Source organism: Puma concolor, chromosome B1 (genome assembly GCF_028749965.1).
Source record: "Puma concolor isolate L17-30 chromosome B1, mPumCon1.1.hap2, whole genome shotgun sequence".
NCBI classification, from domain to species: Eukaryota; Metazoa; Chordata; class Mammalia; order Carnivora; family Felidae; genus Puma; species Puma concolor.
This window is the reverse complement of record NC_141670.1, coordinates 150,846,382-150,861,066: the sequence shown is the minus strand read 5'-3', so window position 1 is coordinate 150,861,066 and position 14,685 is coordinate 150,846,382. Positions and strand designations below refer to the sequence as shown.

The following is a 14,685-nucleotide window of genomic DNA, read 5'->3' as shown; positions in this document are numbered from 1 at the left end:
AGGACAGATACCATATGTTTTCACTCATATATGGAACTTGAGAAACTTAACAGAAGACCATGGGGGAGGGGAAGGGGAAAATAGTTACAAATAGAGAGGGAGGGAGGCAAACCATGAGACTCTTAAACACAGAGAATAAACTGAGGGTTGATGGGAGATAGGGGGGATAGGGGAAACTGAGTGATGGGAATTGAGGAGGGTGCTTGTTAGGATGAGCCCTGGATATTGTATGTAAGCAATGAATCATGGGAATCTACTCCCAAAACCAAGAGCACACTGTATACACTGTATGTTAGCCAGTTTGACATTAAATTCTATTTAAAAAAATTTTTAAAATTTTGGTCTTTGAAATACTGTCGAAAGAATGAAAAGACAAACCACACACTGGAAGAAAATATTTACAAAAGACACATCTAATAAAGGACTATTCTCCAAAATATACCAAAAAACTCTTAAAACTCCAAAATAAGTAAACAAACAACACACACGCACAAAAATGGGCCAAAGGCCTTAGCATACACCTCACCAAAGAAATTATACAAGTAGCAAATAAGTATATGAAAAGATGCTCCACATCCTATGTCATCAGGGAAATACAACTTAAAACACCAGTGAGATGCCACTAAAAATGATTAGAATGACCAAAATCTGGAACATGAAGACGTCAAATCCTGGCAACAGGAACTCTCGTTTATTGCTGGTGAGAATGTAAAACAGCACAGCCACTGTACAAGACAATTTGGCAGTTACTTAGAAACCTAAACATACTCTTATTATATGGCCCACTAATCCACACTCCATGGCATTTTCCCCCCAAAAAGTTGAATATTTATGCCTTCACAAAAACATGCACAGGGGTGTTTATAGCAGCTTTATTCATAATAACCCAAAGTTGGAAACAACTAAGATATCCTTTGGTAGGTGAGTGGATAATTAAACTCTAAACAATAGAATATTATTCATCTGTCAAAAGAAATGGGCTACCAAGCCACAGAAAGACATGGAGGAAAATTAAATGCTTATTACCTAGTGAAGCGAGGTAATCAGAAAAGGCTGCATACCATATGATTCTAATAATCTGACATTCTGAAAATGGTAAAATTATTGAGACAGTAAAAAGATTGGTGGTTGGCAGAGGTTAGTGGGGAAGAAGGGATGAATAGGCAAAACAGGATATTTAGGGTAGCAAAACTACTCTGTGTGATAATGGATACATTAATACGTGTTTACATATAACTATATACATAAATTATGTATGTTTTATATATTTTATATATAAATATTATACCAAGTTTGTATATAAAATACAGTCCATTTTTTCTTATCTTAAAAAAGTAAATCTGGCTGTGATTATATTCGTTAAAAATTTTTCAGGAATTCTCCCATACATTTCGTTGAAGTTATAAACCCTTTTATTTTCATAAATGGGGTCTTTCTTAAAGTCCTTGGTTGAGATAAAAAATTGAATATTTTTCCACTTTCTTCAGCACACTATCTATGGGTTTTTTTTTTCCATTTTGAAAAATAGAAATACAGGACATACTAATGGAGAGGATTCATAAGGTTAGTTTATTTTTGGTTTAAACTGTTCAAGGAGTCACATGTAATTCTATACTTGCTCAAAAGATAAAACATTTTACCTCCCTAAAGAATTGGAAGCAATGCAAGATAAGTTTCCAATTCCCTCTTTGGATGCCGTAGTCTTGGCATATATAAAATGGAATTCTCTCTCTCTCTCACTCTCTCTCTCTCTCTCTTCCTCTCTCCTTCTCTTCCTAGCTTACTAATTTTTAAAAACTATCTTAACCATTTCTTTCTTTGTCTTATTTAACATTTAATATGGAAATTCTGATCTACATCCATTACTGTTTGATTCTCATAATTCTCGCCACATCTTCCTGGTCCGTATCTTTTGACATATAGACCAGTGATAGTTAATTGTTTAGAAAGTTGTAACTTATAAAATTCTAAAGAAAAATGTCCCTCTTGGGGCACCTGGGTGGGTCAGTCCATTAAACCTCCAACTTCAGCTCTGGTCATCACCTCTCTGCTTGTGAGTTCAAGCCCTGAGTAGGGCTTTGTGCTGACAGCTCAGAGCCTGGAGTCTGCTTCAAATTCTGTGTCTCCCTCCCTCTCTGCCCCTCACCCACTTGCACTCTGTCTCTCCCTGTCTTAAAAATAAATAAACATTAAAAAATATTTTTAAAAAAGAAAAATGCACCTCTTTCTTTCTAGAGATAAAAACAATGCTGACAGGCAATGTGTACTCTGTCTCTCACAGCTGAAAGAAATATCTTATCAGAATTTCTGAGATATTTAATGTCTGAACAAGACAATGTAACACTTAATATGTAGTCCCATGTCTCTCTTTGATTTATTCAGTTGTAAGCTCCCCAAAGACAAGAGCCATGTGCTCAACATTTGTTTGTTTCTAACATGAATAGTGTAGTGATAGAAACATAGATCCATGTGTTCATGAATTGGTTGATGGAAACCAGTGAAAACCAAGCATAGGAAAGTGTGGTTTAAAGAAATAGTCCCATTTAATGGTTCCTTAAAGTTCTGTTTATATATATGGTTTTAATTTTTCTGAATATTGCCATTCTGAATAAAATATGTATGAATTTAAATCATATATGTTTTTATTCATATTCTCCTTCCATAGGAACAGCTCCACTTTTTCCCTTTATTTCTTTGGGCTCTGCATAAGCAATAAACATCCTAAAATATTACCTAGGTTGGTACACACACATATTATTATAACATTGCATAATATAATAATATGGAATTATACTTTTATATTTAATACAATTATTAATATTATATCATAGTATAATATATAATATTATATGGTTACTGAATTTATAAAACAGTTCACACTTTACAAAATTATTTAATCAACTAGAATAGGTCTGTTTATAATTACGTATCAGGAGGTTATTAGTTTGCTAAATTAATAGCATAAGGAAAGTGACTACATCTTTCACTGCAACATAAAAGCAACCACCTACAGTCTTAGTCTTGAGTATGTATTCTTTTTCATTTTACTTTAAAAGTGTCATGTGAGTGTGTCTAGAATAGTATCAGAGCAACTGTCTTATTTGTTTCAGGTGAATGTAAGATACTCAAAGTATAAATACCACATTTTTAAAAAATTTATTCACTTATTTTGAGAGAAAGAAAGAGCACAAGCATGAGCAGGGGAGGGGCAGAGAGAGAGGGGCAGAGAGAAGCCCAAGCAGGCTCTGCACTGTCAGCTCAGAGCCCAACATGGGGCTCAAACCCCATGAACTGTGAGGTCATGCCCTGACCTGAAGTCAAGAGTCGGATGCTTAACCGACTGAGCCACTCAGGCACCCCACTACCACATTTTAAAATAAAACCTAGGAACATGCATGCCAAGTTCAATTACTCAAGTGCTAATTTCAATAAATTGAGATCTCCTCTCTTCAAATTAGAGCTCTTGATGGTTATTATAATATTAGAATAATTGAGAGTTGAAAAGGACCTGGTTGATGAAATTATAGTATAGTATTTATCAATAAGAAAACGCTTCACATCATTTGAAGATCAAATGGTTTACATCAAATGTAGATTTTAGGTAAGTGCATTTGAACTCTTCCATTTCAATTGAGTGCTGAAGATAGACAGTATTTACTACCTTTATGCCCAAAGTGTTATTTTTATACTAAGTCAAGAATTACAAGTGCAGTGCTAATGTTTTCTGAATCAAAATACGGGAAATGTGGTCTGAAAATTACCTGTATATCCATGACAAAAAGAAGGCAAAGTATCTGAAATGAGAGACATTATGTAAATTCAGCTTATGTAGTTACTGTAGTTCATGGCGTGGTTTTACTTATCAGAGCATGCATGCCATGTTTATAGTTTCAGTACTGCATTGAATAGGAATTACGTTTTGTCTACATTTGCATATCTACTATATTTTTTAGAAATCTGAAGTGTGTTCGATTCTCTGCTGTCTTTCTCCAAAAACAAAATGAAACAAAAATTCCCTGGATGCCAATGTATTTTTATTTTTCTTAATGTTTTATTTATTTTTGAGAAAGAGAAGGTGAGCAGGGAGGGGCAGAGAGAGAGGGGGACACAGAATATGAAGCAGGCTCCAGGTTCCAGTCTATCAGCACAAAGCCTGATGTGGGGCTCGAACTCACAAACTGTGAGATCACGACCTGAGCCAAAGTTGGACGCCTAACCGACTGAGCTACCCAGGCGCCCCTGGATGCTAACATATTTTAAGCCAAAAATAATATCTTGATTCATTCAAAATACAATTTTAAATTTTTTTTTCAACGTTTTTATTTATTTTTGGGACAGAGAGAGACAGAGCATGAACGGGGGAGGGGCAGAGAGAGAGGGAGACACAGAATCGGAAACAGGCTTCAGGCTCCGAGCCATCAGCCCAGAGCCTGACGCGGGGCTCGAACTCACGGACCGCGAGATCGTGACCTGGCTGAAGTCGGACGCTTAACCGACTGCGCCACCCAGGCGCCCCTCAAAATACAATTTTAAATCTTCATTGAATAAAGAGAGCACAGAACATAGAGGATATTGGCAGAAATTTGAAATGACCACTTGTTCATTTCAATGACATATATTGGAAAACCGGTGTTGGTCATTTGTATTACAGAACAAATCTCATTACTTCTTAAATGTATGATTTGGGGAAAATAATTTAAATTCTTTGTGATTTTCTCTATCTTTAAAATAGTCATAATTGGGGCGCCTGGGTGGCGCAGTCGGTTAAGCGTCCGACTTCAGCCAGGTCACGATCTCGCGGTCCGTGAGTTCGAGCCCCGCGTCGGGCTCTGGGCTGATGGCTCAGAGCCTGGAGCCTGTTTCCGATTCTGTGTCTCCCTCTCTCTCTGCCCCTCTCCCGTTCATGCTCTGTCTCTCTCTGTCTCAAAAAGAAATAACCCTTAAAAAAAAATAAATAAAATAGTCATAATTATTAAGACTATCTATAATGTGAAGAAAGGTGAGAGGCACTTCAAGATCTAAGGTAAGTCAAAATAGAAAATAAATATGGATTAAAAGAAGTTTGAAAACTCAGTTTGTGGCATCTAAAACATATTATTATTAAATCGCTACTATGTGTATATATCACAGTAAAATAAAGTTAAAAATAAAATCCAAGAATAGCTATTATTTATTCCTACTTGAGGTTTTTTGAAGCAACGCAGTTTTTCTTATTGTTTCACAATGCATGAAATTTGAGAACTTCTGTTATTTTCCTCATCAGAGAAGATTTTCAGTGATCTTGGTAAGTTTAACTACATCTGAAATAGCTGGTAGTCATGAAGTGCGATTAACACACAATGGCAGGGATTTGAAAACATGAAAGAGGAAGAATACAGAATAAGTCAGAGAGGAATGTGGGGATAAGAGTTAATAAAAAAGGATCAGAAACCACATTGGCCTTTCTTTACAGAATATTTGTTATGTGTGTACTGATAGTTTACTGACTATGAAAATTGGGAAAAATTAGAATACCTATTTTAAAGAATAGAATGAAGATCAATATGTAAGTGATGAATCATTAAATTCTATTCCTGAAACTAATATTACACTATATGTTATCTAACTATAATTTGAATAAAAACTTGAAACAAAAAAATTAAATTAAATAACAATAAAAAATAAAGAATTGAATGCAGATCAGTTAAAGTATAGCCATGTAAATTGTATAGCACAGTGCTTGGTATGTAGTAAGCTGTCAGTAAATATCAACTACTGGTATTGTAGCTGTTTCTTATGTTCTTACAATTATTTCTCTGTATTTCCTTCCTTTTTTAATGTTAATTTTCTTATTTATTTATTTATTTATTTATTTGTTTTTAATTTACATTCAAGTTAGTTAGCATATAGTGCAATAATGATTTCAGGAGTGGAATTCAGTGATTCATCTCCTACATATAACACCCAGTGTTCATCCCAACAAGTGTCTTCCTGTGGGCCCTTGTCCCATCTCCCCACCTACAACCCCTCCAGCAACCCTTAGCTTGTTCTTTACATTTGAGTCTCTTATGTTTGTCCCCCTCCCTGTTTTCATATTATTTTTGCTTCCCTTCCCTTATGTTCATCTGTTTTGTACCTTAAATTCCACATATGTGTGAAGTCCTATATTTGTCTTTGACTAATTTTGCTTAACAAAATAACCTCTAGTTCCATCCACCTTGTTGCAAATGGCAAGATTTCATTCTTTTTGATTTCCAAGTAATACTCCATTGTGTGTGTGTGTGTGTGTGTATATGTGTGTGTGTGTATGTGTGTGTGTGTGTGTGTGTGTGTGTATATATATATACACCACATCTTCTTTATCCATTCATCAGTTGATAGACATTTGGACTCTTTCCATATTTTGGCTATTGTCAATAGTGCTTCTATAAACATTGGGGTGAATGTGGCCCCTTTGAAAAAGTACACCCATATCCCTTGGATAAATACCTAGTGGTGCAATTGCTGAGTCTTAGGGTAGTTCTATTTTTAATTTTTTGAGGAACCTTCATACTGTTTTCCAGAGTGGCTGAACCAGTTTGTATTCCCACCAGAAGTGCAGAAGGGTTCCTCTTTCTCTGCATCCTCACCAACATCTGTTGTTGCCTAAGTTGTTAACTTTAGCCATTCTGACTGGTGTGAGGTCATAGTTCATTGTGTATTTTTTTTCTTAGTGCTAATCTGGCTTAAATTTCTTTGAACGCATATAAACTATAACAGGAGACTACTACTGATTGATATACTATCCAAAATTTAATCTATAGTAAACCATTCTAGAGTAATACATTTCAGTGAACTCTCTGCACAAAAATGTCATTAAGCTTATATTACACTGGTATCATTCTAAGCATGTAACAAAGAGAAATTAAAGCCTCTTTAAAGTGAATATTTTGGTTCTAATCCATCCATCTTGAAGACTGTCCTAAATATCTTCTTTGCAAGTCCAATGACCCAGAACTTGAATTAAAAAAAAAAAAAAAAAAAAAGCAATGAGGCATCACCCAGGTCAGTCAGTTAGCACCCAACTCTTGATTGCAGCTCAAGTCATGATTGTACAGTTCATGAGTTCAAGCCCCCCATCAGGCTCTGTGCTGACCAGTATGGAGCCTTCTTGGGATTCTCTGTCTCCTTCTCTCTCTGCCCCTCCCTGTTTGCTGTCTATTTATCTCTCTCAAAATAAATAAATAAACTTAAAAAAATAAAGCAGGTATGTTTATAGATTTTAAACTTCATTTTATTATTTTGTCTTTAAGAATAGTAAGAACATTAATTAATTAAATCATAGAGACTATTGATTTTTTATATGTAGACTCCAAAATTCTTTGAATATTCTATTACAAAACACTACTATTAGTAAGTAAAGAAACATTTCATGCAGATTTTTTTTCACTAAATGTTTGAAGGGATTTTTTTTTTTTTTCAACGTTTATTTATTTTTGGGACAGAGAGAGACAGAGCATGAACGGGGGAGGGGCAGAGAGAGAGGGAGACACAGAATCAGAAACAGGCTCCAGGCTCTGAGCCATCAGCCCAGAGCCTGACGCGGGGCTCGAACTCACGGACCGCGAGATCGTGACCTGGCTGAAGTCGGACGCTTAACCGACTGCGCCACCCAGGCGCCCCAGGGATTTTTTTTCTAATTTAAGGGTTAGGTAAAGGAGTTGGAGAAAGAACAGTATTTCTTAAATCTCTGAACGAAATGACAGTGTAGACCCTTTCATTTTCTTATCATATTCTTTTTCAAATCTCTCATACTGGGCTACAGTGAAGTGATTTTTCCAATCTCCCAAAATACCTGAAAAGAAAGATAAAATGACAAATTTGAGACATCTATAAAATTTCCTTCTTAGATCAGTTTTAATTTGAATTACTATATATATATATATATATATATATATATATATATATATATATATTTAATTTAAACTCAAGTTAGCATATAGTGTAATAGTTATTTCAGGAGTTAAATTCAGTGATTCATCACTTTCATATAACACCAAGTGCTAGTCCCAACAAGTGCTCTCCTCAATGTCCATCACCCATTTAACCAATAACCCCACCCACTTCCCTTCCAGAAACCCTCAGTTTGTTCTCTGCATTTAAGAGTCTCTGATGGTTTTCCTCTCTCTGTTTTTATCTTATTTTTCCTTCCTTCCCCTATGTTCATATGTTTTGTTTCTTAAGTTCCAAATATGAGTGAAATCATGTGATGTTTGTCTGTCTCTGATTTATTTCACTTATTTCACTTATTGCACTCTTTTGTATCCTTTGGATAAATACCTGGTAGTGAAGTTGCTGGGTCATAAGCTAGTATTATTTTTATTTTTGAGGACCCTCCATACTGTTTTCCAGAGTGGCTGCACAGTTTGCATTCCCACCAACAGCATAAGAGTGTTCCCTTTCTTCACATCCTTGTCAACATCTGCAGTTTCCTGAGTTGTTCATTTTAGCCATTCTGACAGGGCTGGTTTTGATTTGTATTTCCCTGATGGTGAGTGATGTTGAGCATCTTTTCATGTGTCTGTTAGCCATTTGGATGTCTTCTTTAGGAAAGTATCTATTCATGTCTTCTGCCTATTTCTTCACTGGATTATTTATTTTATGGGTGTTGAGTTTAAGAAGCTATTTATAGATTTTGGATACTAATCCTTAATCAGATATGTCATTTGCAAATATATTTTCACATTATGTGGGTTGCCTTTTAGTTTTGTTGATTGTTTCTTTCACTGTGCAGAAGCTTTTTATCTTGCTGAAGTCCTAATAGGTCATTTTTGCTTTTGTTTCCCTTGCCTATGGCGACATGTCGAGAAGAAGTGGCTCTGGCTGAGGTCAAAGATGTTTCTGCCTATTTTCTCCTCTAAGAATTTGATGTTTCCTGTCTCACATATAGGTCTTTCATCCATTTTGAATTAAGTTTTGTGTATGGTGTAAGAAAGTGGTCCAGTTTCATTCTTCTGCATGTCACTGTACAGTTTTCCCAACACCATTTGCTAAAGAGACTGTCTTTCTTCCATTGGATATTCTTTCCTGCTTTGTTGAAGATTAGTTGGCCATATATTTGTGGGTCCATCTTTGGGTTCTCTGTTCTGTTACACTGACCTATGTTTTTGCACCAATACCATATTGTCTTGATAATTACAGCTTTGTAATACAGCTTAAAGTTCAGAATTGTGATGCCTCCAGCATTTGGGGTCTTTTGTGGTTCCATACAAATTTGAGAATTGTTTGTTCTAGCTCTGTGAGGAATGTTGGTGTTATTTTCAAAAGGATTGCATTGAATGTGCAGATTGCTTTAGGTAGTATTGACATTTTAACAATATTTGTTCTTCTGATCCAGGAGTATAGAATGTTTTTCCATTTCTTTGTGTCTTCTTCAATTTCTTTCACAATCTTTCTATAGTTTTCAGTGTAAAAAGCTTTTACCTCTTTGGTTAGGTTTATTCCTAGGTATTTCATGTGGTTTTTTTGATGCAATTGTAAATGTAATCAACTTCTTGATTTCTCTTTCTGCTGCTTCATTACTGGTGTATAGAAATGCAACAGATTTCTGTATGTGGATTTTGTACCCTGAGACTTTGCTGAATTCATATGCCAGGTTCCAGCAGTTTTTTGGTGGAGTTTTTCAAGGTTCTCCACATAGAATATCATGTCGTCCGCAAAGAGTGAAAGTTTGACTTCTTCCTTGCCAATGTGGATGCCTTTTTTATATGTCTTTTTGTTGCCTGATTTCTGAGGCTAGGACTTCCAATACTATGTTGAACAACAGTGGTCAGAGTGGACACCCCTGTCATGTTCCTAACCTTAGGGTGAAAGCTCTCAGTTTTTCCCCATAGAAGATAATATTAGCTCTGGGTCTTTTGTATATGGCCTTTATGATGTTGAGGTATGTTCTTCTATCTCTACTTGGTTGAGGGTTTTTATCAAGAAAGGATGCTGTATTTTGTCAAATGATTTTTCTGCATCTATTGAGAGAATCATATGATTCTTACCCTTTCTTTTATTAATTTGGTGTATCAGGTTGATTTATTTGCAAATATTGAACTAGCCCTGCAGCCCAGGAATAAATACCACTTGGTCATAGTGAATAATTCTCTTAATGGACTGCTGAATTTGATTTGCTACTATCTTGTTGAGAATTTTTACATCCATTTCATTAGGGATATTGGCTTCTAATTCTCCTTTTCAGTGGGGTCTTTGTCTGGTTTTGTAATCAAGACAATTGGTTTCACAGAATGAGTTTGGAAGTTTTCCTTCTATATCTATTTTTTGGAATTGTTTGAGAAAAATATATACTATTTCTTCTTAAATGTCTGGTGGAATTTTCCTAGGAAGCCATTGGCCCAGGATTCTCGTTTGTTGGGAGATTTTTTTTTTAAATTTTTTTTTTTTTTCAACGTTTTTTTTTTTTATTTATTTTTGGGACAGAGAGAGACAGAGCATGAACGGGGGAGGGGCAGAGAGAGAGGGAGACACAGAATCGGAAACAGGCTCCAGGCTCTGAGCCATCAGCCCAGAGCCTGACGCGGGGCTCGAACTCACGGACCGCGAGATCGTGACCTGGCTGAAGTCGGACGCTTAACCGACTGCGCCACCCAGGCGCCCCTGTTGGGAGATTTTTGATTACTGATTCAATTTCTCTGCTGGTTATGGGTGTGTTCAAATTTTCTATTTCTTCTTATTTCAATTTTGGTAGTTTCTATATTTCTAGGAATTTGTCCATATCTTCCAAATTGCCCAGTTTGTTGGCATATAATTTTTCATATTATTAGTCTCACAATTGTTTTCTGTGGTGTTGGTTGCAATCTCTCCTCTTTAATTCATGATATATCTATTTGGGTCCTTTCTCTTTTCTTCTGGATAAGTCTAGCCAGGATGTTATCAATTTTGTTAATTCTACCACACTTGTATTTTTAAATCTTTAACTTTAGAACTCCATAACTCCATCCCTCACTCCCAAACTCCCAGGCCTCCTTAGTTTTCCAAAATACCCATGGATTTTTCCAGTACCTTATATAAAGAAATAATCTCTCAAATAGCTTCAAGAAACGTCACTGGAAGAAAATTCAACGTCTCACAATCTTTATTCTTTGCCCTCAAGAGCTTTGTTAGCAAAAAATGATGTCTAACATCATTTAAGCTGGCTACTGACCACAGAAAAAATTGTAAGGCATGTGAAAAATATCTAGAGAGTTCACACAAATGAAAGGCATTCTTCTGACATAGCAATGGATGCCAAGACTCATGTTTATCAATGTATAGGCTCTTGAGTAACCATTTCTCATTAGAAGGTCTGTCTTACACGATAGGCTTACAGGAATTACAGAGTTTATTTGCCACATATTTCCCCTAAGTTTTTGTTGCTGTTGTTGTTCCTAATTTTTTTCTTGTCAGCATATTCAATCTCTTTCCATCTCCTACAGTATTGCTCTTAGCTCTCCACCTATCTATAATGTAATTAGCAAACTAGTATATGATTTCTCACCCTTTCTCATGAAGGGAGATATGGAATGATCCATACGAACTCCTGCTACAGTGGTATAATTTGTAAATGGATTCTGCTTCATCACGTCAAAAGAGCTGTAATAGATGATTTTATCCACAGTTTCTTCTGGCAGATCTTTGTCTAGAAACTTTAACAATTTCTGAATTTCACGCTTTGGATCCTAAAAAATTATAAAATAAAAGAATTATTTCAGGTAGACATAGTCATGCAATAGGCAATGTATTTAATAAGGTTCTACATATCTCAATGCAATTGAGAAAATGATTTTACATTTTTATGTGTATGTTTTACTTTGCTTTCCAAAGTACATGTCCTATTCTTGGTTATGCCAGGCAATCACCTGCTACAAGGAAGAATAAATTCTGTTTCAAAAAATGCAAAAAAAATTGGGTTAATATTCAACCTTTCACACTCAAAAATAAAATTAACCAGTAGAATAACAAATGGTAATAAAGCAAGCTACTATTATCATAAGGTATAATTTTCAAAATTTTGATCTCTTTTTTTAAAGCGTATCTAACATCAAGAATAGATTACATCTCAAAAATTTAGAGAAGAATTAATATCTATCCTTCTCAAACTCTCCCAAAAAAGTAGAAGAGGGAGTAACACTTCCAAACCAATTTCACAAGGTTAGCATCACCCAAATGCCAAAACCAGATAAGAACAGCACAGGAAAATAACAGACTAACATCTCTGGTGAATATCAATGCAAAAATACTGAACAAAATACTAGCAAACAAAATTCAAACGCACATTGAAAGGTTTGTATACCATGATCAAGTGGATTTATTGCAGTGATGGAAAAGTAGTTTGACATTAGCAAATCAATGTGATACACCACATTAACAAAATGAAAGATAAAAATCATATGATCATTTAAAAAGATATGGTAGTAGATGCTATGAAAAAATCAATAGCAAAAGAGACTTTTTAAAAGTTTATTTATTTATTTTAAAAGAGAGAGGGAGCAAACATGCAGGGGAGAGAGAGAGAGAGGCAGAGACAGAATCCCATGCAGGCTCCATGCTGTTAGAACAGAGCCCAACACAGGGCTCAATCCCATGAACCGTGAAATCATGACCTGAACTGAAATCAAGAGTCAGACGCTTAACCGACTAAGCCATCCAGGTGCCCTGCAAAAGAGACTTTAATAGATAAGACAAGGTGAAGTATTTGACATTATGGACATGAAAGAACTCTCTGGAGAGTTAACATTTAACTTAAGACATGAAGAATGAGGAAAAGTTAATTTGAAAATAGTGGGGAAAAATATTTCAGGCAAGCTCACTTAGTGAGAAAAAGGTGATACCAGAAGAGGTTGGAGAGATAGATAGGGACTAAATAATGCTGAACTCACAGTTATCTTAATGATTTTGTATTTCATGTAGGGACAGAAACCACTGAGAGATTTGAAGAAGGGAGTGGGCATAGTCTGAGTTTTCAAGAGGATCATTTTCTCTGAGTGGACAATAGAAGCAAAATGAGGTACTCCAATAAGTCAAGACAGTTGTCTGATCTAGCGCAGGAGGCAGTAGTGGTAGAAAAATAGGGGATTGAGTAAAATATCAATTTTCAAGGTGTAATTAATAGGATAGTGGATTGGTCATATTTATAGATTAAGAAGAAAGGAAAATGTGATATAAAAAAAGATGAATCTTAGTTTTCGTTAAAAAGTAAAAGAGAAATTGTACTGTAGTTGCCTCTTACCTCTTTCATGTCTTCATAGAATAGGTAAAGAATACGATAATCATTCCTCTTCTCCCACCAGCCCTTCACGTGATCATACCACGCACCAAAAGACACTAAATTGAAAGATACAATGTTTGGAAAATTAAAACCATTTGCATAAAGAACTGTTACATATTATTCCAAGTCATCTTTATCAATACAAAAGCACTTATCAGTTTAAGAAATTGGGATGATAGGGTAATTACTTCTGTTTTCACTAAATTTACAATCTACTTGAAAAGGAGTGGCAGGGAACTTCATAGAAGAAGAGAGGGAGAGAAAATGATAGGGGTGGAGAGGTTAAGAAAGGGCTCTGGAGAAAGAAGAATGTATTTGGATATAAGAGGAAAAATTGGGCTTTGATAATAGTAAGAATGAGTAGACATTATATGGACAGAGAATCATCCAAGCAGTAGCAGGAGTAAAAATTTGCAAGACACCATTGAGATGTACTTGCCTTGAGAAGAGAGTTTTTATAGAAGAATGTTTGTATGAGAACTATATGTAGAGCTACTACTATTGGCATAAGTATGTTTCCCTGAAAGACAATACACAGGTAGAGAAACAGAGCCTTAAGGATAAAATCTTTACTCAAGAATTTTCAGTCTATGTAATAAAAATAAGGGACTGGTAGAGAAAAGAGAGCCTAAGAAATATGTGTAAAATCAAAACAATACGATGGCTGCACAGCAAGGGATGAAAACACTTAATCGTCACTAAGCACTAATGAAACAAGACTAATAACTGAAAAATCTGTGTTACATATTCCCTAAAAGTTCTTAAAGAGAAGAGATGACTATGTATTCGGCTTCTTCTATAGTCTTTCTAATTCATTAGTAGAGTGCTGGGCACATATTAGTTTTATAATAACAGATTTATATTTGAACTTTCTATCTTCTTGCAAAAAGACTTTTCACTATGGGGAGCCTGGGTGGCTCAGTCAATTGAGCCTCTGACTTCGGCTCAGGTCATGATTTCACGGCTCGACAGTTCAAGCCCCCAGTTGGGCTCTGTGCTGACAGCTCGGAGCCTGAAGAAGCCTGCTTCAGATTCTGTGTTTCCCTCTTTCCCTGCACCTCCCTTGCTCACGCTCTGTCTCTCTCTCTCTCTCTCTCTCTCTCTCTCTCTTAAAAATAAACATTAAAGGGGCGCCTGGGTGGCTCAGTCGGTTGGGCATCTGACTTCAGCTTGGGTCATGATCTCACGGTTTGTGAGTTCGAGCCCCGTGTCGGGCTCTGTGCTGACAGCTTGGAGCCTGGAGCCTGCTTTGGATTCTGTGTCTTCCTCTCTGTTCCTCCCCCACTCACACTCTGTCTCTCTCTCTTTCTCCCAAAAATAATACAGATTTTAAAAAATTAAAAAATGAATAAAAAATAAACATTAAAAAAATTATTAAAAAAAAAAAGACTTTTCACTATAGAACACCTTGAGCA

At 35.7% G+C, this 14,685-nt stretch overlaps 1 protein-coding gene across 5 annotated transcripts in view; it reads right to left on the bottom strand.

The window, feature by feature from the left end:
- Positions 1-6,746: 6,746 nt before the first annotated feature.
- LOC112858721 (sulfotransferase 1 family member D1-like) overlaps positions 6,747-14,685 on the bottom strand; it is a 46,992-nt gene continuing 39,053 nt past the window's right edge. For 4 of the 5 annotated variants that reach the window (XM_086704900.1, XM_086704896.1, XM_086704897.1 and 1 more), the window contains 3 exons: positions 13,232-13,326; positions 11,501-11,681; positions 7,648-7,813 (listed from right to left, as the gene is read on the bottom strand). In XM_086704900.1, coding sequence (XP_086561026.1) covers positions 7,701-7,813; positions 11,501-11,681; positions 13,232-13,326 — 389 coding nt within the window. In that variant the 3' untranslated portion in view covers positions 7,648-7,700. Of the gene's footprint in view, positions 7,434-7,647; positions 7,814-11,500; positions 11,682-13,231; positions 13,327-14,685 lie in introns of those variants that run through there. The other variant, XM_086704895.1, reaches the window with a different exon arrangement.